This window comes from Colobus angolensis, unplaced genomic scaffold (assembly GCF_000951035.1).
Source record: "Colobus angolensis palliatus isolate OR3802 unplaced genomic scaffold, Cang.pa_1.0 Scaffold35, whole genome shotgun sequence".
NCBI lineage: Eukaryota > Metazoa > Chordata > Mammalia > Primates > Cercopithecidae > Colobus > Colobus angolensis.
The window spans coordinates 3,951,906-3,977,357 of record NW_012116821.1 but is presented as its reverse complement, the minus strand read 5'-3'; the positions used below and the strand labels follow the sequence as shown (position 1 = coordinate 3,977,357).

General features: G+C 41.3%; 1 protein-coding gene across 1 annotated transcript in view; it reads right to left on the bottom strand.

Annotated features, from left to right (window-relative positions):
- TULP4 (tubby like protein 4) overlaps positions 1 to 25,452 on the bottom strand; it is a 219,632-nt gene that overhangs the window by 91,246 nt on the left and 102,934 nt on the right. The window contains exon 3 of the mRNA XM_011952762.1: positions 10,481 to 10,609. Coding sequence (XP_011808152.1) covers positions 10,481 to 10,609 — 129 coding nt within the window. The remainder of the gene's footprint in view (positions 1 to 10,480; positions 10,610 to 25,452) is intronic.

Sequence of the window (25,452 nt, the reverse complement as noted above, 5' to 3'; positions counted from 1 at the left end):
AAAAAATTAGCTGGACATGGTGGCGGGCGCCTGTAGTCCCAGATACTCGGGAGGCTGAGGCAGGAGAATGGCGTGAACCCGGGAGGCAGAGCTTGCAGTGAGCCCGACATCAAGTCACTGCACTCCAGCCTGGGTGACAGAGCGAGACTCTGCCTCAAAAACAAAAACAAAAACAAAAAACATTTATCATTTCTTTGTGGTAACAATACTCAAAATTTTCTCTTCTAGCAATCTTGAAATATGCTCTGTTATTTGCTATACTTACTCTACTGTGTAACAGAACACCAAAACTTATTTTTCCTAATTGTGACTTCGTGTCATTACACTTCGATTAAGTCCAATATCAAGTTTTTTCTTTTATGGATCATGCTTTCTGCATCCAATTCAAGAAATCTTTGTTTAGCCTCAGGCTGCAAAGACTTCTAGAAGTTCAGCTTTTACACTTATGTTGTAGGAGTTATTGAGAAATTATTTTAGGCAGAGAGGAAAAGGGGTCCTGGGAAGTTGTTCTTTTTTTCTAAACATTTTTGTGGAGAATGGGGTCTTGCTATATTGCCCAGCCAGGTCTCGAACTCCTGGGCTCGAGCTATCCTCCCCCCTCTGCCTCCCTGAGATCTGGGATTACAGGCGTGAGCCTGTAAATTTCTTAAAGCCAGGCTGTCAATCTTTGATATGCAAATGCAGGCCATTAGAAACTGGGTCCACCCAACATGGCAATTCCTGCGGCCTTCTCGCCCTTGTCCCAGGTGTTCCTGGCAACATGGCTGTCCTCATGTATCCCCAGTAAAACATCCTTGGCGCCCTGTATTTGCATATTAAAAGGCTAGGGTGGGAGGGCCAGCGTTTTCCCCGGGCTACTTGAATGACATGCCTGGTCAAATCAATCCCCTGAGCCCTACGCAAATCAGACACCTCCTCCAGCCTCTACATATACACCTGGCTGGTATCCAGTGCACTTGAGGACCTCCTCTTTTGGCTTTGGAGCCTCCTTTCCCTCTATCTCTGTATGGGGGAGTCTCTTCCTTCTTGCCTATTAAACTCTCCACTCCTTAAAACCACTCCACATGTGTCCGGGTCGTTTTATCTAAATTGGCTTGAGGACTAAGAACCCTGGTGTTCCTCCACTCACTGGAGCTGTATCACTTATGTCTACGATTCATCTGGAGTTAATTTTTACGCAGGGTGTGAGGTGAGAATCAAGGTTTTCTTTTTAAAAAACACAGATATTCAGCTGTTTAAGCACCATTTGTTGAAAAGATTATCTTTCCCCCATTGAACTACCTATGCATCTTATAATTATGTTTGTTTACCTTGTAATCTCTATTTATAGCTATGCCCAACTTTTCATTCATAAAATTATTTCTGTGTTCTCTTTTCTTCTCTTGATCAGTTTTGCAAGCAATTTGTCTATTTTGTTGATTTGTTTCCAAAGAACAAATTTTTGGATTTGTTGATCTCTACCTTATTATTTTTTCTCTATTGTACTAATTTTCACTTTCATTTTTATTATTTCTTACTTTTCCTTTCATTGGATTTACTCTCCTGTTCAATTAATAATGTTTTAAGATAAATACCTATCTGACCAATGATCACAGTTTTATTCCTAATATAAGTAATTAAGGATATACATTTATCTCATGGCACCACTTTAAGCATATCTCACAAATGCTGGTATATAATTAAGGAAAAAACTCTTGATTTTTTTTTTTTACCTTGCCCAAATTCCTATCTCAGGGGTCTTGGGAGTCATGCCCTACAAATCATAAATTGTCATCAGATAGGCTGGGTTTTATGTAACCCTATATATCACGATTTACTTTCCAGCCTGACTCTGGCATAACATTAGAAGACAAAGAAGAAAATCAAAATATTTTACCCCAAAACATGCTTCTTTGCCATATTTTGAAATGGCCCTGCAAAGCTGTTTTTTGTGGGGAAAAGTTTGCATCGGTAAAGAATCTCTATTAATGTCGCTAGATCTTTTTCTTCCAGACTCCTCCCAATCCTAAAGAGACTACCTAAAATCTGAATAGGAAACATTTGTCATCCTACTGTCTCTAACGACATCCACAAAAAGACTTCAAAAGAACTTTGGGCTGCACAATCTTTATTTTAACCTGAGCATTACCTTCCTATCAATCCCAGGTCTTCAGACAAACTCAACCAATTGTCAACCAGAAAATACTTAAATTCACCAAAGCCTGGAACCTCCCGGACCCCCTTTGAGTTGTCCGCCTTTCTGGACCAAAGCAATGTATTTGATTGATGTCTCATGCCTCTCCAAAGTGTATAAAACCAAACTGTGGCCCGACCACCTTGGGCACATGTTCTTAGGACTTCCTGAGGACTGTGTCATGGGCCATGGTCACTCATAATTGGCTCAGAATAAATCTCTTCAAGTATTTTACAGAGTTTGACTCTTTTTGTCGGCATAATGTTTTCATTATAATTTATATCTAGGATTTTATAAATGTCTATTAAATATATTCTTTAAATCATGAGCTATTTAACAATATATTTAAAAATGTCTAAACAGGCCGGGCGCGGTGGCTCATGCCTGTAGTCCCAGCACTTTGGGAGGCTGTGGCAGGTGGATCACCTGAGGTCAGGAGTTCAAGGCCGGCCCAGCCAACATGGTAAAACCCCATCTCTACTAAAAATACCAAAAATTAGCCAGGTGTAGTGGCAGGCTCCTGTAATCCCAGCTACTCATGAGACTGAGACAGGAGAATCGCTTGAATCCGGGAGGCAGGGGTTGCAGTGAGCGCCATTGCACTCCAGCCTGGGCAAGGAGAGTGAAACTCGGTCACAAGACAAAAAACAGAAACAGACAGAGATCTGTTATCTTTTCATTATTAACTTCTAACCCAGTTGCACTGTGTTCAGAGATCATGGTCTATAATCATAAAACGTGACACTGGAAATCTGTTTTTTATTGATGTCCTAGAACAGGACTGGCAAGCTATGGCCTATGAGCCAAATCTGACCTGTCACCTACTTTTGTATGGCCCACAAACTGAGAATGGTTTTACGTGGTTCAGAAGAAAAAAATCAAAAGAAGAATGATATTTTGTTATTTGAAATTACATAAAATTCAAATTTCAGTGTTCATAAATCAAATTTTAAATTTTGTCAATAAAAATCTTTTGAAATCTGATTTTCCTCTTGTTACATAATACCTATATAATATCCTCACTTTTGGCTCCTGGTCCACAAAACCTAAAATATTTACTATCTGACCTGTCACAGAAAAGGACTGCAGAATCCTGTCCTAGAACAACAATTTTTATAACTCTTCTGTGTTTGAGAAAAATGTATGTTCTCTAATTGGCGAATTAAGAACCCATAAATGTCCTTTAGGTCAAACTTGTTAATTGTGTTGCTCAGATCGTCTGCATCTTTGCTGACTGTCGTTAAAATGTCTGAGTATGTCAATGGATTTATCAATTTTTCCTTTCAGTTCTATTAGTTTCCTTCATTTATTGTGATGCTATTAATAAGTGTATACATATTAAAAACATATTCTTGGTAAACTACAGCTTACCAAATAATGCTATCTGTCTTCAAATCTATTTTATCTGATACTAATATACAGTTACATCAGCTTTATTTTTTTTCTTGGTATTTGCAAGATATATCTTTCTCATCCTTTAAATTTGTTTACGTCCTTAAGTCTGAGGTGTGGCTCTAAACAGTATATACTGTTACCTAGATTTTTACAAATATAATCTGCTAAGCTTTATCTTTTAATTGGTAAATTTAATCTATTTACATTTATTCTAATTAGTGTTACGTTTGTGCCTATTTTCTACCACCTTGGTTTCTCAGTTTGTCCTACATTGTGCTTCTTTTTAATCTTTTCTAACAAAACAAATGCTATCAATAATCTTCACTGTTGCTCATAGTTAAAAACATTTAGCTTTTAAAAATGGATATATGACATTTCAGGTAATGAGAAAATAAGTGAACAAACACCAAAAAAACATGAACTTCTGGCTGTTTTTTAAGCAGGGTTTATGGGTTTATGTTGTGTGTGTCAGGCCTCTGAGCCCAAGCCAAGCCATTGCATCCCCTGTGACTTGCACGTATACACCCAGATGGCCTGAAGTAACTGAAATCGCAAAATAAGTGAAAATGCCCTGCCCCTGCCTTAACTGATGACATTCCACCACAAAAGAAGTGCAAATGGCCCGTCTTTGCCTTAAGTGATGACATTACTTTGTGAAAGTCCTTTTCCTGGCTCATCCTGGCTCAAAAATCTCCCCCACTGAGCACCCTGTGACTCCCCCACTCCTGCCCACCAGAGAAAACCCCCCTTTGACTGTAATTTTCCTTTACCTACCCAAATCCTATGAAACGGCCCCACCCTTATCTCCCTTTGCTGATTCTCTCTTCGGACTCAGCCCGCCTGCACCCTGGTGATTAAAAAGCTTTATTGCTCACACAAAGCCTGTTTGGTGGTCTCTTCACAGGGACGTGCATGACAGTGTGATCAGCAATGTCTGTATCATGACAATGGCATGGTTTATGAGATAGCTCTTGAATAGCTGGTCTCAGATTACTGAAAAAAGTTGTTTCCTCAGATAAACTCACAACCTTGGCTTCAATGACTTTATGTTCCAACCAATTATACTGTCTGGTTTTTCTCATTAACATAAAACAATGTTTTTCAGAAACAATGCATTGCATTCCGGAAGAAAATTTAAAAGTTCTTTCATTTTGCAAAGATAATGCTATTTACTTATATGCATTTTAACTATGTATCTTAAAAAAGATTTGTACTAAAAGAAAAAACTATTTTGGGAAATCTCCTTAATCAATAGCCAAAACGCATAGCCAGTAAAAAGAAGCTTCTTAAGACATACCAGCAATTTGACATCACACAAAAAAGCTGGTAATAGAGGACGATCACATGGACTAACTGGGTTTCTATTTATTTGTCTAGAGACTTGGTCTTGCTTTGTCACCAGGCTGGAGCGCAGTGGCACAATCATAGTTCGCTGCAGCCTCAAATGGCTGGGCTCAAGCCATCCTCCTGCTGCCGCCTTCCGAGTAGCTGGGACTACAGGGTGGTGCTACAATACCAAGCTAATTTTAAAACTATTTTTGTCAAGATGAGGTCTTGCTATATTGTCCAGGCTGATCTTGAACTCTGGTCACAAGAGATCCTCCTGACTCAGTCTCCCAACTAGCCACTTGGCCAAATTTGGGTTTATTAGGTCAACATAAAGTGATAAGAATATATCACGACTGGAAAAACAAAACCAGAGAAAACCAAGTATCAAATTACTTTAAAAAAAAAAACAAAAAAGAAAAGAAAAAAAGTGGTGGCTCATAGCTGTAATCCCAGCACTTTGGGAGGCCAAGGCGGGTGGATCACCTGAGCCCAGGAGTTCAAGAACAGCCTGGGCAACATGGTGAAACCCTGTCTCTATTTTAGTAGAGACAGGGTTTAGTACCTCTCTTCTAGGTACAAAAAATTACCCGGGTGTGGTGGTGCATGCCTGTAATCCCAGCTACTCAGGAGACTGAGGCACAACAATTGCTTGAACCCAGGAGACGGAGGTTGCAGCGAGCCGAGATCACGCCACTGCACTCCAGCCTGGGTGACAGAGAAACCCTGTCTCCAAAACAAAACAAAACAAAAAGGCAGAAACTCCAGTTCTTGTGGTTGTTTTTCAACTGCAGAAGGTTGCAATGTTCTTGCTTTACTAAAGAGAGTTCTCAGGCATGGATTAATTGAAGCTGAGCAGCAGGCTGACCATGCCATTGACCCAGGCAGCTTTTCATCAGACTGTCTCAGAGTGTGTGTGCCTGGTACAGCCGCCCCTGGTGACTAATACTGTAAAATAATGTGTGTACTGTTCCAAACTCATTTTTGAAATAAAGGACTCTTAATAATTTCCTGAAAAAGAAACTGTTAAAGCATCTCTTAGCTTTTGCCAAATGTATGATTTCTTTGTGACAATGAAAGTCATGCTATATAATGAAGATAATCTGTCATTTCTTCTAAAAATTAGTCTTTTTCTCTGAGCTGGTTTCAAGGACACTCCTTTTCAAAGCCACAGAACTTTTCCAGGTGCACAAAGCCACCACTACCTTGACCAGCGTCACCAGTGTGTGGCGTCCTTTTAGTTGGATAAGATCTGACTCTAAGACGATTAAAGGCAGCCAATCCTCCCCCAAAATGCCAGTGTTTAATGATGATGGTTGTTCAATGGGTTCTAAGATTTGAAAAATCTGAGTTCCAAATGGCAAAAGTAAACAAAACTCTAAATGAGATCACAACATACAGTAATTACTTTAGTCGAACCTGGTAGGCAGGCATTTGAGATTCTGGGTGCTTCCAGATGTTCTGTGGCCCAGGGAAGCTCATTTGCCTCCAGAGCTGAACTCATTCTCCCTTTCTTGTTTCTAATATCTGCTCCAAACTCTCAATGGAAAGAAACACAAGGGAAGTGCCGGGTGGTGGTGACCGCACAGCTGCTATGGAGATGACAGAGGGCCCCTGCTCACAGAGGCTCCTGCTAGGAGAATCCATGTGCTGGTGGCACTGCTTGGCTGGTGGGGTGGGCCTTTTTAATGGTAAAGAAGCCTGAGCTCCTTGTGGTATACGGTCATGTCGATTAACAATGGGGATACATTCTAAGAAGTATGTCATTAGGCAAGTCCCTTGTGTGATCACCACAGGGTGCACTTACTCAAACCTGGATGGTAGAGCCTGCTCCACACCTAGGCTGTGTGGGACAGCCTATTGCTCCTAGGCTCCAAACCTGTACACATGTGACTGTACTGAACACTGTAGGCAACTGTAATACCATGGCAAGTATTCATGTACCTAAAGCTATCTAAACATAGACAACATACAGTAAGAATATAGTATAAAAGACAAAAAATGGTTCACCTATAAAGGGCACTTACCATGAATGGAGCTTGCAGGACTGGAAGTTGCTCTGGGTGAGCCAGAGAGTGAGTGGAGAGTGACTGAAGACCTAGGACATTACCTTGTATGCTACTGCAGACTTTATCAACACTGAATACTTAGGCTGCACTCATTTTATATAAAATTCTTTCCTCAATAATAAATTAACCTTAGCTTATTGTAACTGTTTTACTTTTTAAACTTTTCAATTTTTCAAAAAGTTTGATACTTTTTTTGATCCTTTTGTAATAACACTTAAAACACAAACATATAGCGATACCAAAATATTTTTTCTTTATATCCTTATTCTGTAAGCTTTTTCTATGAATATTTTTTTTCTTTTTAAATGTTTTTGTTAAAAACTAAGACACAAATACATTAGCCTAGGCCTACACTGGGTCAGGATGATTCCACCTCCACACCTTGTCCCATGGAAGGTCTTCGGGGGTGTGATGGTTAATATTAAGTGTCAAACTTGACTGGACTGAATAATGCAAAGTATTGTTCCTGGCTGTGTTTGAGAGGATGTTCCCAAAGGATATTAACAACATTTGAGTCAGTGAACTGGGAGAGGCAGACCCACCCTCAATCTGTTGTACACCATCTAATCAGCTGCCAGCACAGCTAGAATAAAGCAGGCAGGAGAAGATGAAGAATGACTTGCAGAGTCTTCCAGCCTTCATCTCTCTCCCATGCTGATGCCTCCTGCCCTTGAACATCAGACTCCAAGTTACTCAGCTTTTGGACTCTTGAGCTTACGCCAGTGGTTTGCCAGGGGCTCTTGGGCCTTCGGCCACAGACTGAAGGCTGCACTGTCAACTTCCCTACTTTTGAGATTTTGGGACTCAGACTGATCCACCACTGGCTTTCTTGCCTCTCAGCCTGCAGACAGCCTATCGTGGGACTTCACCTCATGATCGTGTGAGTCAATTCTCCCTAATAAACTCCCTTTCATATAGACATCTATCCTCCCAGCTACTTGGGAGGCTGAGGCAGGAGAATGGTGTGACCCGGGAGGCAGAGCTTGCAGTGAGCTCAGATGGTGCCCCTGCACTCCAGCATGGGTGACAGAGCAAGACTCCGTCTCAAAAAAAAAAAAAAAAGTAGAAGCACACTCTAAAATAATAAAAGGTACAGTAAATACCAGTAACATAGTCATTTGCTAGTATCAAGCATTATGGACTATACTAATGGCGTGTGCTATACTTTTATACAACTGGCATCACAGTAGGTTTGTTCACACCAGTAATGCCACAAACACATGAGGAATGTGTTGTGCTGTAATGTCACTAGGTGACAGAAATTTTTCAGCTCCATTATAACCTTATGAGATCACCATTGTATATGCAGTCTATGTTAACCGAAACGTCATTATGCAGCATGTAACCACACTACGAATACACGCATTTCTGACAAAAGAGAAAATCCTTTCTTGTTTGGGAGCATGATAATGTGGTGAGGCATTACAGACTCAAACAAACTAGGGTTTGAATTCTGGCTTACCACCCATGAATTTCCTTGGACAAGTTACTGAACTCCCGACCTGGATTCTTCTCTTCTATTAACTGAGAATAACGATATTTTCAGAACAGGGTTCCTGGAGACTGAAAGATATAACGCATAAAAAAGCCAAGCACTCATCTGGTGTTTATCCTTGCTCCCTCATTTGGCATTTATCCTTGATCCCCTTCCATTTCTTCCTCAGAGCAGTGATTTCAAGTCCTCTGGTCACCCTAAATTTGAGGACATGTCTCACCTCATCACTGGGCCTTTCTAGGGAAAAGAATCCCATGCTTTGGTTAATGGAAGAATGACAGCATTTTAGAACCTTTACAGGCCAACTAGGAGAGGCATCCATGTCACAGAAAACCATGAAAAGCTGCTACCTCAAGGCTTGAAACTCATTTTGGTGATGGCCTATGGCTACTGCTTCAGGGCAGGGCAGTTCTGTGCTAGATAAGGTGGTACTGTGATAAGATGCAGGCAGTGCCATGGGCACTTTTCATACACAGTCTTATGTAATCCTCCGTGATCCCGAGGCAGGCACATTATAGCTCCTACATTACAAATAAGAAAACTGAGACACAGGGAAGTATCTCCCACACAAGTCATGGGGTGAGAGTCATGGCTGACATTGTCTGATTCCAGAGCTCGTACTCTTGATCACATGTCCACCCACATGACGATGTCCACATCTGTGGTTCTCCTTCAAGAAGACCAGTTAATGGTCACAGGGCACGCTCTGCCTCTTCCTTTTCTCACTGTAAGGAGGCCTGAAGGAAACTGGTAAGGCCTTATCAGTCAGTCAATATTATTACATTGACTCTACCAAATCAACTCAGAAAAAAAGAACGCTGTTTTCACACAGGGTCTTCTGTGAGCCTGCTAACAGCCACTGACAATAGCATCTTCATTCATTGTAATTTAAGTCACTTGACTGATCTGCAGCTTGGGAAGCTCACAGCTTATTTAAGCAACAGGTGGGAGAGGGAAGGATGAGAATCCAAGTACCTTAGAAGTGTATGGAAAGGCAGCCACAGGGAAATCATTCTGAGAGTTAAAATAGTCCAAGAAACCTTTCATTAATTATTAATTGACACCCCCTGAGGACTCAGGTTCCTAAGTCACAGTTTTGTACAATCCCCAGGATGGGAGCTGCCTGCTCAAACTTGTGTCCTTAAACCCATACAAAAAGTGCACCATGAAGCTGTCCCATAAACCAGAACAATCTATGGGAGAACTAGAAACAGTGCAGCTCAGATGTCCTGGGTACAACTGTTTCCTGAGAGCAGAGGCAAACTGTATCCGAAAGGAAGAGCTGGAAGATGACAACAGGTGGCCGTGCTGATTGAAACCTGCGGAAGAGATTGTAGCCCCCTTCCCTTGTTGAGCAGGTTGTGAGAAGTCACGTGAAGCTCTCCATGAGACCGATGAGAATGACAACACAGGGAAGATACCTTTCAAAGGGGGCAAAACAGTGACATGCCAGAGGCCCCAAATTTAACATGGAATCGTAACACTGAAGGGTAAAAAATGATTTCAAGTTTAAAAGTTGGAGAGTTCTCACAACAGCAGCACGGTTGAAAAGGAGGCATGATCCTGCACTCTTTTTATCAGTGACATATGCAAGAGAAATGAAAAGCAGGATTCTTTTTTTTTTTTTTGAGACGGAGTCTCACGCTGTCACCTAGGCTAAAGTGCAGTGGCGTAATCACGGCTCACTGCAAGCTCAGCCTCCTGAATAACTGGGACTACAGGCACCTGCCACCATGCCCAGCTAATTTTTTATATTTTTAGTAGAGATGGGGTTTCACCGTATTAGCCAGGACGGTCTCGATCTCCTGACCTCGTGATCCACCTGCCTCGGCCTCCCGAAATGCTGGGATCACGGCGTGAGCCACTGCACCCAGCCACAGGATTCTAATTTGATTGATTTCTCTTCCCCCTAGCTCTGGAGCACGGGCTGCTGTGTGGTGCTAACATGCTTGCTCTGGAATGCCTGTCTGGGCATTCTCTACCCCGCAGCCTTTCACTGGCAGAGCTGCTCCTGCCACTCACCTGCGCCCCGCGGTCGTTGACCAGCTCCACAGACCACCTGCCCTCGTACTGAATCCACACGAATATGCCTCCGTCCGCATCACACGTGGCCAGTTTCTGGTAGGGCTCATTCCACCTCACCAGCACAACCTAGAAAACCACCAAGAAGACATTTACCACAGGAAATAAATCTGTGGGCCAGGATTATTTCTGTGATGTGATCAAACTTGAAGAACTAATTAGAATGCAGTCAGTAAAGGGAGAAGACTGGGGGCGAATGCGGGGATCAGGGGAGGGAACAGCCAGAGTTCACATGAGAGTCCACAGGGAACCAGCCTCACTTGACCAGGCTTCCTAACAATGAGAGACAGCGCGAACATGCCCACTACTACAAAAACAAAGAGGGGACCCGGGGCCTGTCTGCTCCCAGCACCTGCCTCTCACAGATGATCCTTCATCTGCTGGTCCTGTGCTGTAGGGAAACTATTTTAACATTTACTATGGATTTGAATCAGGGTATTATTTATTTAGTATGGAAAGAGGAAAGGGTGAGTACTATTTAGGTTCATTTTCCTCCTGAAGCAAAATTTTCAGTGTCTTTTTTGGTCTACCTTATTTCTAAATAGTTTAGCATTTGAATGTGGTTAATTTGGGAAAAAAAATACATATTTGAAAAATCTAAGTTGTTTCGGATTTATCACCAGAGGAAATAGGAATAAATTATAAGTTTCAAACTTTCTGAGTATAAGAACTTTGTTTTATAATTTGAAAACTTCTGATCACTTATCTAAAAAGGTAGCAACTCTGCTAGGTGGCTTTTGAGAATAGATGAGTGCCGGAGGAGTCTGAGGGCGGCCTCACAGAGCCCAGTAAAAGTAGCAAGGGACTGAGGGTTACGGAATGGTTCCCGGACACCATGAGCCACAAAAGCAACACGGCAGGGCTCACCCTGGAGAATGTTCCCTGAGGCTGTTCCTGACTGGCCCATCCTGGTAATCACGAATTAATTCTGAGACATTGAGCATACATTTTTTTACATTCATGCTATGTGACTAGTACTGAGTTGGTGGCTATGAAACACACCTGCTATTCTCAGGTAAGTTCCAGCTGGGAAGTCAGAACCTCCAGACACGCAGCTAGATACTGACATACATCAATAAAATGACAGCTATTATTAACCAGCAAGAGTACTCTTGGTATGAATAAAAAAAGATTTGAACCCTTGTCTACTCCCAGTATTTTGTGCCTAATAGCTAATCATAATAGTTGTGAACATGTGGCACTGGTGATAATGGTTTCCTAATTCTAATTTATATCTGAAAATAAAAAGGACTGATGGTTAAAGACTTCCACAGTGCCCAGGCCCCTCCTCACACTCTCTGTCCAAAGTACAATTTCTGCTTTCAGACTAACACATAAACCCCGGGACTTCTCAAAGCAATGCCATGGACACACCTGATTTTAGGTCTTTAAACTTGTGTCTAGGGCACCAGAGGGCTAGGAGGAAGCCCCAAGAACCACCTGATTTAGTCTGCCTTGAGCAGCCTTGGTTGGCCACACTTGGTGTTTCTCTGCACTTGTTGTAAAATGTATAATAAAATCAATTTTTTCAAGAGGAAATTATTACCTACTTAAAGTGTGAAGACTATCATAGCTCTTTTTTAAAACTGCAAAAATCAGAGGCAGCTGTGAGGCTGAGATCTTTTGAGACCTGGTGATAACCAGGAAACTGAATCCAGTTGATAGCTCACCTTGCATGGATGTGGACACCAAGAACTCCCAGGTGGCCCCATCTAGCTGTATCCTCTCTGTTGAGACCCTCTTCCTTGCTCTAGTCATAGCTCTGTGGATGCAGTGCTTACATAACTATCAGCTTGTGAACACCACCCCCCACCACAGGTCTGTGCTGCTTGAGGAAAAGGACAGCATGTTCACCTTTGAATACTGACATAGTAATTCTGAATATATTGTACAAACAATAATATATTATTAGAGGTTGTAATCCTTGTTAACTTATATCTTTGAACTATACAGAAGGTATTGAAAACGATTTCAAGTAGTTTACTTTCCTTTTTTTTTTTTCCAAATGTTGCCCAGGTGGCCTCGACCGCACAGCCTCGCCTCCTTGTGGGCCAGGACAACCGGCCGCAGCCACCGCAGCTCCCTCAAGTAGTTTACTTTCAATTCCCAAAGGCATTTGAACAACAGCATACACTGCCTGCCTGCCTGCCTGCCTATGATAAACCAGACAGTGTTAGGTGCTAAGGACAGCGATTAGGACATCTTGTGTCCCTGCAGTTGTTTCCTAAACAGACATTAATATAGTCCTCTGTACACAGACACAGGAGGGGGCTCAACTCACCTGCGGAGCAGGGCAACAAACCCAGATTCATTTTTTTTTAGCTTAGTTTAAAAAATCCTGTATTAAAATTACTGACTTTTTTAAGTTAGACCGACATCAACAAAAGTCCTTAAATGACACTGAACATGTCATAAAATTTAGGATTTCCAAATGGTAAATAAAAGCCAACTTCACAAACTTCTTTCAGATCTGCCAGTGATTTGACCCAAGCGCTAGAATCCACAAATGTGCATGTGGCTACAATTTGGTCCCTAACACATTTGTTATTTAAGCCCATAGCCATTCATGTACTTCAGAATGGCCACTGTGGAATAGAACATGACAAATTAAGAACACAATATTCATGACTGATCAGTTTTTAAATTATTACCTTATTTAAATGTAATACCAATGAATAGTCACCCACTATGATCCTCTCTGTAAAATAATACCTGATGACAAGATGTCATACTCCAGAGGAGAGGGGCTAGACACATTATCTTCCTTGTTGCCTTTAACATCCATCAAAACCAAACCTCTTCATGAAAAAGCCTGCACGGTCATAGCATGACACAAACACAAAAGAGTGGAGGCAAAAAATATTTTCAAATGATATCTATTGCGAAATTAAAGTTTTTTTGGTCTTTATGACAACACAGTTGCCATTGTTGGATAAATGAAATGTTCACAGACTCAATTTCATCTTTTAGAAATTCTTAATCAGTTGAGATGCAGCAGTACATGGAAACGTGGTCCCATTTACACACTTTTATGCTAAGAGTTCCAACAGTATAAACGAATAGGTGAGTAATGCCCTTAGAGACAGAAATCTTTCCAGTGATTTTTGGTTTAAAAATAAAGCCAAACTGCTAATGCTGTTATTCTCATTTCCTCCCCTGTCTACAATTTACAGCTGCAGCCTTATCTCCCAGTAGCTTACTTCCTGTTCTCTAAATCCTTCCAGCCTATTTGGCAATGCTAGGACATACCAGAATGTTGAGGAATTGCCAACTGGGGGCCAGCTGGGTTCTCAGTTGCCCGAATTTTGTGCTATGGGGCTATGGATCTGCCCCGTTATCCAGAGATAGAGCTTTCCTTCCCTTCTCAAAGAAAATGTGACTGTCGTTGACTCTCAGCACCAAAGAACTTCTGTCTTGGGGTATTAGCCAAAGGGTGTGTTCTTTGACTAAAAAGTCAGAGGAAAAGGTTAGTTTTGACCTAGGCCTTTGATGGTTCAAAAAATACCAACCTATTACCCTCTCTAATATAAGACATGTTCTCTCATTTTAGAGTGTTACTGTTGTCAGTAAAGCTATTAAAGGTAGGAAAATCTACACAAAAAAACAAAGGGCACAATTGCTGAAAGTCTGTATTTGGGCCATAATCTAAGGCCCTAAGTCAGTCACATCACTTCTTACACCTAGAACTACTTTTAGGGAAAGCAAAATAAGCATCACTTTGCCCATCCCAAGGATGTTCGTCTTCTGAGTCAGAAGCCCTCCAAATGGTGTTGACAGACAGATTTACACAAGAAGTCATCTCAGGGAACAACCAGTGTCATCACTGTTTAGAAGGATTTCTCTCAACCTAAAACAAATGTAATTTGAATGAACACTAAATATACACAGCTCAAGTAAGAAATCCCTGTGATTATCACCACTCTGTTCTTCTTCTGCAATTTATTAAGTGAACCAGCAACAACTACAATTGTGCAAGAAAAACGAAGTGATTGCCAAGCTAATTGTAGACACATTTGGTCATTTTAACGAACCAAAAGCACCCTGAAAAAAAGGCTGGAAGAAATTCAACTAGAACAATGGTTCTGCAGACTGATGCCCCTAGAGATGTCACTGGGAGGTCAGGGTTGAGGAAGGCGGACTCTGGAGTCTGGCTGCCTGACTCTGACTCTGGACCTCCTCACTCATCCACCAGTTGCACAGCTGTGGCCACCGGGACCCTCTTGCTGCCCCTTTCCTCGTCTGCTTGACACACGCCATAGTAGCACACCCCTCACTAAGTTGTGAGGAGTATCATAAGAAAGGACCTCAGACTGGGGCCAGGCACACCGCAAACATTCAGCAAATGAGAGCTCTGTGTTATTAATTCACAAACTCAAAACTCCAGAAGATAAAGACTGGTTCAGCACAGTATTTACATATATAGTTTCCTCTTTAATGAAAGATAAACGTTTTGAAAGGTAATCTCCCTTTCCAGACCCGTCTGCCATCACTTGCACCCCCTACCCAACTCTGTAACTTAAAAAGCAACATCACCACATGCTTCGTGCCACCCTTGGCCAGGAACACCCTTCTGCCCCTTGCCGCCTGGTGAGTAAAGCCTTCCCTGAAGTTCCAAGCAATCCCACTTGCTCTGCGTGCAGCACCTTCTGCATAATCCCGGTGCATGCGGTATACTGCGCTCCCTCATGCAAATGTTCCACACCAGACTGAGAACTTTGTAACTTTTGTTCTATTAAACTATTCTTGAAAGATGATTAACCATATCTGTTCCCTCTCTCTCTCTCAAGAGTAAGATGTTAAAACTGATTCAAATGAGAAGGGGGTGGATAACAGATTATTGAGACAAAATTCACATAATTCACCCATTGTCAATGTACAATGCAATGGTTATTAGTATATTCAGAGAGTTGTCCAACCTTTCAAATATGTTTTAGAACATCTATATCAACCCCCAAAGCCCTGTACTTTTTAGTTACCACCAGCCAACCCCACAATATTTTACTCCAGCCCTAAGCAACCAATTCTCTGTTGCTACAGATTTGCCTACTCTGGACATTTCATATAAAAGGAATCATACGATACATGGTCTTTTGTGACTGGCTTCCTTCTCTTAGCATGTTTTCAGGGTTTATCCATGTTGTAGCATATATCAGTGTTTACCTTTAAAATATAGCACAGTAACATTCCATTGTATTGAGAGACCACATTTTGTTGATCTATTCATCAGCTGACGAACATCTGGGCTGTTCATCAACTTTTAGCTATTATGAATACTGCTATGAACTTTTGTGTGCAAATTTTCTAGTATAAATATGTTTCATTTTTCTTGGGTCTATACCTAGGAGTGGAGTTGCTGGGTCAAATGATAATTCTATGTACAACTTTTTGAGGAACTACAGGACTGGTTTCCAAAGTGATGCATCAATTTACAACCCCACTAGCAATGGATGGTTTCCAGTTTCTCCAAATGCTCTCTAATACTTGCTATTGCCTGTCTTCTAAAAAATGATAGCCACCCTGGTGAGTGTGCAGCAGTTTAATGTGCATTTCCCTGATGGCTAATGACGTTGAGCATCTTCTCATGTGCTTGGTGGCTACTTGTGTATTTTTTGAGAAATGTCTATTCAGACCCTTTGTCTATTTTTAGTTGGGTAGTCTTTTCTATTACTGAGTTGTAGGAGTTTCTCTTAAGCCCTCTGAAACGCTAACTACATTTGAAGAAAACTTTAGATTTTATTTCCAGATAGATAAATTTATTTTATCTCATTTAAATGTTCACAAATCCAGTTCTCATTCAAGCACAATTCAATTAATCTCAGTTGGTTGATAAGAATCTGTGAATGAAATGGCCTAGAGATAATAAAGGAATTCAAAAAACACAGATCTGTGGTCAGAGCCCTGGAATCCGGGGACCACGGTGCCTCAAACTAGTTCTGAACCTGCATGTGCTGGGGGATGACCTTCTAGTCCCATCTTCTTTAGGACACGTCCCAGGAAACACAGTTACACATTCCTTCCTGTATTTTCCAGACTTTGTTGTCAGAAAATAATGTATCTTCTTATTGGATAGAGTTTATACTATTAGCCAGGCCTGAATTAGGAAAAAGAGAACTCCACACCAAATCTGATATGAATGCAAAACGACCATTCCACCCTTCTCATCTATTAAGTGGCAGCAATATTCTTCCATTAAAGCAAGATAAAACAATGCTGAAGAGCTACATTATAATTACGGTCTGGCGGAAACCCAACAGTTAATATTTTCATCTTTTGACCATATTCAGGCATTCATCTGCCTCAAAATCCTGTGGAATAGTACCCCCTATGACTCTAACTTCTATTCTTTTCCACTCATCATAGCTGCTAACTCCCGAATAAAAATTCTGCTGGGAAGTATGTTTAATCACATGCACTATTCATTGAGGTTGCAAATCACTTTGAAAACTTGTGAAATTCACATTTTTCCTCATCACCACTTTTCACTCACTCTCAACTAAATACCCTTGGTGTATCTAGTAGTTATTAGTATTAATAATTAATTTAGAGCTAAAACAGACATCTAAACATCGATGTTTAGAGCTCTGGCTCGTAGATGAGGAAAGGTAGACTAATGAGGTGAACAAACTTTCCCAAGGTCATAAAGCAAGTTCAAGGTTAAGTCAGGGTCCCAGAGGCTCTGTCTTCTCTCTTGTTTAGAGTACCTGTCAACCAAGCTGGCGCCTGTGGCCGTCAATCACTCAGCCAATGAGTATTCAGGAAGCACCAAACAGGTGCATTCAGGGAGGACACACAGAGGGGAGAGACCCTCAAGGAGCACCCAGTGGAACACTCAGAGGAGCCACTTCATTCTTTGCTTTTTAAGCATGTGTTCTTACTGTCATACTTTGGCAATGCAAAAATATCCCAGAAAACAACTGTATCAATTAGTTCTGGTTCTGAGGGAAGAAAATAAAATCACACTAAAAAGAAATAAACTAAGACATTAGTGATGGTGTGTGATGGGAGAAAAGCTGAGTGTTGGGAGAAGCTGAGGCAGGGCTTGCATGTCTGACATAATGTAAAAGAGTCTTGGAACATGTCCGGGGTCCAGGGTCTAAAACTCCTTGTGGCCTTTGGAGCGCCAAGCTCTGTGCTAAAGGGTGGAAGGCTACCCTGAGGCACCACAATCTAAGCCCAGGGCATAAAACCCCTTGTAGCTTGGATAGAATCCAGGACTTGTGGCTCTGGAACGTGTCTAGACTCACTGGCCTTGCTCTCACAGGATCGACTGTATCTTGAGTTAAAAGAACCTGCTCTCCATTATCTCCAGTAGCAGAGCAGATGCTAAACTGTCACAGCTGTAGATCATGTGCTTAATGTAACGGCACCCTTTCGACCCCCACATTCTCAACACCCGTTTCTTTGTTTGATCACCAATAAATAGTCTGGGCTTCTAGGGTTGGGGGCCTTCGCAGCCTCCATACACTAGTGATGACCCCCTGGACCCACTTTCTCTCTCAAACTGTCTTTTCTCATTCCTTTGACTCTGCTGGACTTCGTCACCCCCATGACCTGGTGTTGGGTCTGATCACCCCAACAAGTGTGTTATAAATGATTTTTATTTAAACTCTTCCTTATTTTCTGATTTTCCCACAATGAACATATTTTACTTCCATCGCATGTCTGGAAAAACTATCTTGTTAGTGAATTTAAACAAAGTATTTTAGCAACAGTAAGAAGTTTAAGTCATTTTTACATACATTATTTTACATAGCTTATTTTATCTCCACAAATATCTTAGAAGGAAGTATTGCCATTACTATTACCTTGTTTCAGATAAGTGAAGCTGAAAGGTTAAAATCTCGCCATAGACTTAACTTAAAAATTGTAGGCAATATTTGTGACATATATAATAGTTTAAAGAAAAATTTACTATGAAGTGTTCTCATTCAGCTTAAAATATCACCAGTACTATCCAGAGTCCTGTGTATTCCTCTCAGGCCTCAGTCGTTTCTTGTCTGAGGAAAAGGACCTTATGGACATTTCATGTTTTTAATTCACAGGCATTTTTATACCTTAATTATACATGTACAGATCCTCAATATATTATTCTTATGGGTTTTTATTTTATATATTACAGAAAAAATGTAACATACACCAAAGAAGAGCAACTGGGTTTAATAACCTTCCATGTACCCATCATCCAGCTTTAAAATAATCCACATGTTTGTATGCTGTAACCTTTAAAAAACTATATATATATATTATATATATATATAAAATATATATATATATATAGTTTTTAATTATGGAGTACGTGAGATGTGTTGATGCAGGCATGCAATGTGAAATAAGCACTCTTAGAGAAAGGGGTATCTACCCCCTTAGGCATTTACCCCTCGTGTTACCAAAAATCCAATTACTCTTAAAGTACTTTTAAAATGTACAGTTATTATTGACTATAGTCACCCTGCTGTACTATCAAATACTAAGTCTTATTCTTTTTTTTGTACCCACTAACCATCCCTACCTCCCCCCACCCCAACCTCCCACTACCCTTCCCAGCCTCTGGTAACTATCCTTCTTCTCTCTATGTCCATGAGGTCAATTGTTCTGATTTTTAGATTCCACAAATAAGTGAGAACACGCAATGTTTGTCTTTCTGTGCCTGGCTTATTTCACTTAACATAACGATCTCCAGTTTCATACATGTTGTAGCAAATGATTAGATCTCATTATTTTTTATGGCTGAGTAGTATTCAATTGTGTATGCATCACATTTTCCTAATCAATTCAGCTGTTGATGGACACTTGGATTGCTTCCAAACCTTAGCTACTGTAAACAGTGCTGCAACTGGAGTGCAGATATCTCTTCGATACACTGATTTCCTTTCTTTGGGGTATATACCCAGCAGTAAGACTGCCGGATCATAAGGTAGCTCTAACAATTTGGAGGTTTTCAGGAACCTCCAAACTGTTCTCCATAGTTGTTGTACTAATTTACATTCCCACCAAGAGTGTACAAGGGTTTCCTTTTCTCCACATCCTCACCAGCATTTGTTATTGCCCGACATTTGGAATAAAAACCATTTTAACTGGATTGAGATGATATAGTTTTGATTTGGATTTCTCTGATGATCATTGATTATGACCAACTAAGGGTAAATCTCTTAATCCTTAATGACCTTCTTCTTCATTCCTTTTTGCTGACTTGCTATGGCTTAAAAGTGAATTTGGGGCAGGGGTGGAGGCTCACGCCTATAATCCCAGCACTTTTGGAGGCCAAGACGGGCAGATCACCTGAGGTCAGGAGTAGAGACCAGCCTGACCAACGCTGAGAAACCCCGTCTCTACTAAAAACACAAAATTAGCCGGGCATGGTGATGCATGCCTATAATCCCAGCTACTCGGGAGGCTGAAGCAGGAGAATCGCTTGAAGCCGGGAGACAGAAGTTGTGGCGAGCCAAGATCGCGCCATTGCACTCCAGCCTAGGCAACAAGAGCGAAACTCCATATAAATAATAATAATTTTAAAAAAGGGCATCATGTTTGTTATTTTTATAGGATTAAGGGCAATTTTATTTCCCTGCTTTTCAGTTTCTTCATCTAGTCCAGCTGTCCAGTTGGACCCGCTCAGCCGGGACATGTGCCTCTCTCTGGCAAACCTCTCTCTCAACTCTGTCTTCCCTGAGCACTGCTCTGGGGTGAGAATGTCCCTCTAAGACACACTGGAGGCCCACCTGTTTAAGCATTTCTGGAGCAGGATGAGGGTTTTGAGTTTAGAAAGGGATTATTTGAAAACAAAGCAAACCAGAGAGCCCAGGTGCCAATAAAGCTGCAAATAAAAATTACTTTAAGTATCAAAAGAGTAGTATTAGGGAATCTTAAATTAGAAAATAAGATGTTCTGAATAAAAAGCACTAGCCCTTGAAAATAATCAGTGAGGTCATTATTATCTATTAGCAAATGATACATCTTTCCTTTGCATTCAGATGTGATTCAAATTTGCAACAGAGATCCTAACTCAAATTACAAGCTTCGCACTGATCATCCACTAGTGTAGACTACTGGGTTGGTGCAAAAGTAATTGAGGTTTTTGCCATTATAAATATGGATACAGCCTTGATCTAAACAAACACATCTCTGAGCTATATAACATCATTCAGACATTTTTTAAAAGTTATTGAATTTCTTAAAATCTCTCCCAGTATCTACAGAAAAGCATAAAGCATTAACCAGTCAACCTACCATATTAATAGGCTTTCAATATCTACCAAAAAGCCTCATATGTATCTATTATCTTATTATTTAAGCCCCTGCTAAATTATCATACATGATTCAAAATGTCTCATTCTAAAACAAGAGAGTTAACTTCCTGTATATGTATGGAAATGGACAGATTACAAAAGGACCTGATTCTCAACCCTGTGGCCTGGAACCTGGAGCAGGCATCATCATCTCCCATTTTACAGAAAAGGCAACTGGGGTTCAGCGGTTAATTGGCCCAAAGACCCCAATCAGCACAAGGCAGGGCAAGGACCAGGGGCCAGTGCATCCATTCCTAGTCCAGCATGTTTTCCTCTTTTAAAAATAAGGTAGGTCTGAATCATTTGATGGTCCTGTTGTTTGGCAACACCTATTCATCCTAGGAAAACAATTGTATTTGTGCAGAATGCTCACATTTTTAAAATTAGCTAGAAGATTGCACATCACCACCCAACGCAAGGCCTGAAGCCAGAACACCATGCACGAATTAAATATGCTCTTGACCTTAGTGATATTATGGTATGATGGCTTCAGGGGGTGAAAAAAGCACTAATCTTAAGCATCTACCTACTGCTAATCCTTTACCAAATTTGCTAAAGGAAAATTCAATTATTAAAGTAGTTGTCTATTTTCATTGAAATTTTACGTTTTAAATATGTCTTATCTATCAGCTATGTATTTTAGTCATTTACATTTAATCTATTAATTTCCAAGACGTTTTTCTTCATTTTTCAGAGGAGTTAAGACAGCAGGATTCTCTACATTCTGCTCTATAAAATCTCTACCACTTAGCCCACCATGTTTAGCATTTGGACGGGAAATGGAACTGCTCTACACATACAACCACCATCTTTGACTGATAGCGAAGTCTGTTTGGCTACCAACTGAAGATAAATCTTAGCTCATCATCTGACACCCCCAACTATCAACCCAAACCAAAGCCTGCTTCTGAGCCATGCGTGAGCAGAGCAAAGCTAGAACTGGGAAATTCTTCTTGGTTGGCAAAAGAAAATCTGAATTCCAGTTTGAGCTTTAGCATTCTGCGTCTTCATTTTGTCCGAAAAGTCAATTTGGTCTAGATACTTTCTAAGGATTCTTCTAGTTCTATTATTTCAATTCATTGGATCTTATTCAAACAAATACTAAGCAAATACAACATGCCCGCTGCTAAGTATAATCTCACAAAACTTAAAAGATTTACCACTCAAGAAGAAAATCCAGCAGCTGGATCGTAACATAATCACCTGGAAGCAGGAGTGCTCTTTTTCTGACAGGCTGGATGTGTGAGTTCAGGAATCACCAGGTGGAAGCGGGAGTGGTACAATTCATGGTTGCCCTAGGATCCACCAGCAAAATCTGCTTCCTGTCCTCACAACCTTATGCTCTGCTGGCCTAGAGGTCTCAGTTCCGAAGGAAGATATGCTTCCACCAGGAGATACAACAATGATTCCACTGAGCTGGAAGCTAAGACTGCTGCCTTGGCCACTTTAGGTTCCTCACACCTCTGAATCAACAGGCAGAGAAGGGAGTTTCTGTGCTGGCCGGGGTGACTGACCCTGACAATCATGTGGACACTGGATTACGAATCTACTATGGAGGTAAGGAAGGGTATGTCTGGGATACAGGAGAGCCCTTCCTTAGGGCATCACTTAGTGTTACCATGCCCTGGGATTAACATCAATGGAAAATGGCAACAACCCAACCTCGGCAGAACTAAGAATGGCCTGGACCCTTCAGGAATGACAGTTTGGGTTACGGTCACCACATCAGGTAAAGGAACCGTGACCAGCTGAGCTGCCTGCTGAAGGCAAAAAGAATACAGAATAGGGAGTGGAAGAATGGTAGCTATAAAAGTCAGCTACGACGATGCGACCAGTTACAGAAACAAGGACTGTCACTGCCACAAGTGTTTCCTCCCTGTTTTGTTATGACTTGTGTGTGTGTAACAATCCCATAACAAAAGTGTGTTCATTCTCTTCTAATAGCTCCTGACGCCCCTTTCCAATAACTCCATTTCCCGTCATCACCTTTGCACACACTAATATCTTGTTTTCAAATGATTTTACGTTTCTGCATTTCATATTTAAACAAAACCACAAACTCATGGCCAAGGGATACCCTTCCCTCTCCTCTCCCCATCCATCACAAGACCCTAGGGTGAGGGAAGAGCAGCTCTTTTTAACCATCTAGGATTTCTTTGAAGAAATCCACAGGAGCCCTCCCTTGATGATGTCACTAACTGAGCTTCAACATAGCCCCTGGATAGTTCCACTAAAGGGCTCTCTTAACCACAACACAGCTCTTCAGGTCCCCTAAATAGTATGGCTTTTGGTTAGGTGGGGGACCACAGGGTGTCTTCCCAACTTCCTCACCTGTCAGGAGCATGGTGGCACAAATCAACTGGCACTGACTGCTCATCAGACACACAGAGGGACAGAGCAACCCAGAGGGACATCTTCAGTGAAAAGCAACTGCCAGAGAATAATTTTCACTGGGAAGAATTCACACAGACACTGCATACCTGAATGCCAATTGCCAAAGTCAATTTCCTTCAAGATGATTTTCAACTTCTAGTAACAGTCATAGCAGTTAAATGGATTCATTTCTTCTCAAAAGTTATCTGTATCTGTCTTCCATGCTAGGAGGACTGGGCAACAAACCTCACCTTGACAGACATGACTGCTGGCCACTTCCTGTTTCCCAAAAATTCTCTGGCTCAGTAACACACCCTTCCTTACAAGTGCATGCTAAGAAAACAGAAACAAGGGTGAAAAGACGGAAAGGAGAGGAACTAAGGAAAATCCAAGTAATCCAAAGGGACTGATACTCACATCCACAACTCATCAGCTTTCTTGTCCCATCTGTGATCGTGCAGAGGGACTGCCAAGATTGAATCCCAGTACCACTACTTACTGCTGTGTGGCTTTGGACCAGTTCCTTATCCTGGTAGAATGGTGAGGATTAGCGTGGTTACAACAGGGACTGACACATATTAGGAGCTGAGTAAGGATTAGCTCTTGTTAGTCCATGTACCTTTCTATAATACAAAAAACAAACGAACAAACCAAAACAAAAAAACAGGTGGTTGGAGGTGTGTGAAAGGTACAGCCTTAGGTTTAAATACAAAAATGTATGTGAATTTTTTATGAATGAAAGGTTGTACATATTTTTAATATGAAACTTTCTCACCAAAGAATTTGTTCTCCTTGTCATTTTTTCTAATAAAAATTCAAAGCTAGGTCAAGCCCCTTGGTTTCTTATTCTATAGGAGAGAACTATCTCTACTGATTCCTGCTGTATTCCTTCTTCTCACCACAGTAGAAATGTTTTAAAAATTAAAACAAATCAAAGGAGAAATTTTTACTCATTGCTCCAGAGGTGGTGAGCACCAGAGAGCAGCATGAACAGTACCCACTTCCTTTCAGCAGACACTTGTCCTTTGCACTCTTTCCTCCAACGGTAGTAACAGACAAGCTGCTGGGTAGAGGCTGGTGCTTCTGCCACTGACTATGACACTAACTTTCCAAGATGACAAGGACCAAACTACTGAGAGCCACAGATGCTCTTATGTGAACGTGGCCTGCCTCTACTGCCCTTTCTCACCTGTGACGAGTCAGCACACATTCACCACGGGCCTAAGAGATCCCTGGCCTAACATCTTTCAAGCATCTGCATGGAACACTTCAAATCTAAGAAGCAGGTATGGTTAAAAACTATCACTCAATACTTATGAAAGGGCTATGGAACTTCTACCATCTTTCTGCAGAAGTCAGGATCTTTTAACACTACAGGAGATGCTGCTAGGAAGAAAAATCTAAATGAAAGCTGATTTGTATTGCAGTGGACATTCTGGTCTTAAAAGATATCCAGTATCCTAAAAGTACAACGAACTCACCATACAAAAGGTTCTAGCAAACTGAAGAGAGCTGGAGCATGAGTGTAAATTGACATTTCCACATCAGACACTAGCAGAGTGTGGTGGGTAAGGGCTTTTGATTCTCCCAACCACCATATGATGCAAATGTTGCCATTCTTATCTTCCAAAAGAAACTGAGATTTAGGGAGGTTAGGTACTTTGTCCAACATCCCATAGCCACACGGTGGTGGCACCAAACACTCAAACCTAGATGCAATTCCTAAGTTTACATTTAAAGACACCACACACACACAAGTGAATTCTAATGAGGAGTTGTTGTTTTAGCTAGAAACCTAAACTAGATGACTGACTACAAGATATCTAGGTGATTAAGCAAAAAGGAACATACCTGAACAATGAGATGCCCAAATTAAAATACTAGTTAAACAAGGCTAATTAAAAGGGTCCTAGGGTTTCCATAGTGTAGTAACTACCATGTTTGCCTAACACGTGAAATGTCCCCAGTTCAAAACCAGGTGGAAAAAGCTCTTTCTACTTTTTGGGAGGCTGAGGTGGGCAGATCACCTGAGGTCAGGAGTTTGAGATCACCCTGACCAACATGGAGAAACCCCGTCTCTACTAAAAACTACAAAAATTAGCCGGGTTTAGGGGCGCATGCCTGTAATCCCAGCTACTCGGGAGGCTGAGGCAGGAGAATCGCTTTAACCCGGGAGGCGGAGGTTATGGTGAGCTGAGATCACGCCACTGCACTCTAGCCTGGGCAACAAGAGCGAAACAGCGTCTCAAAAAA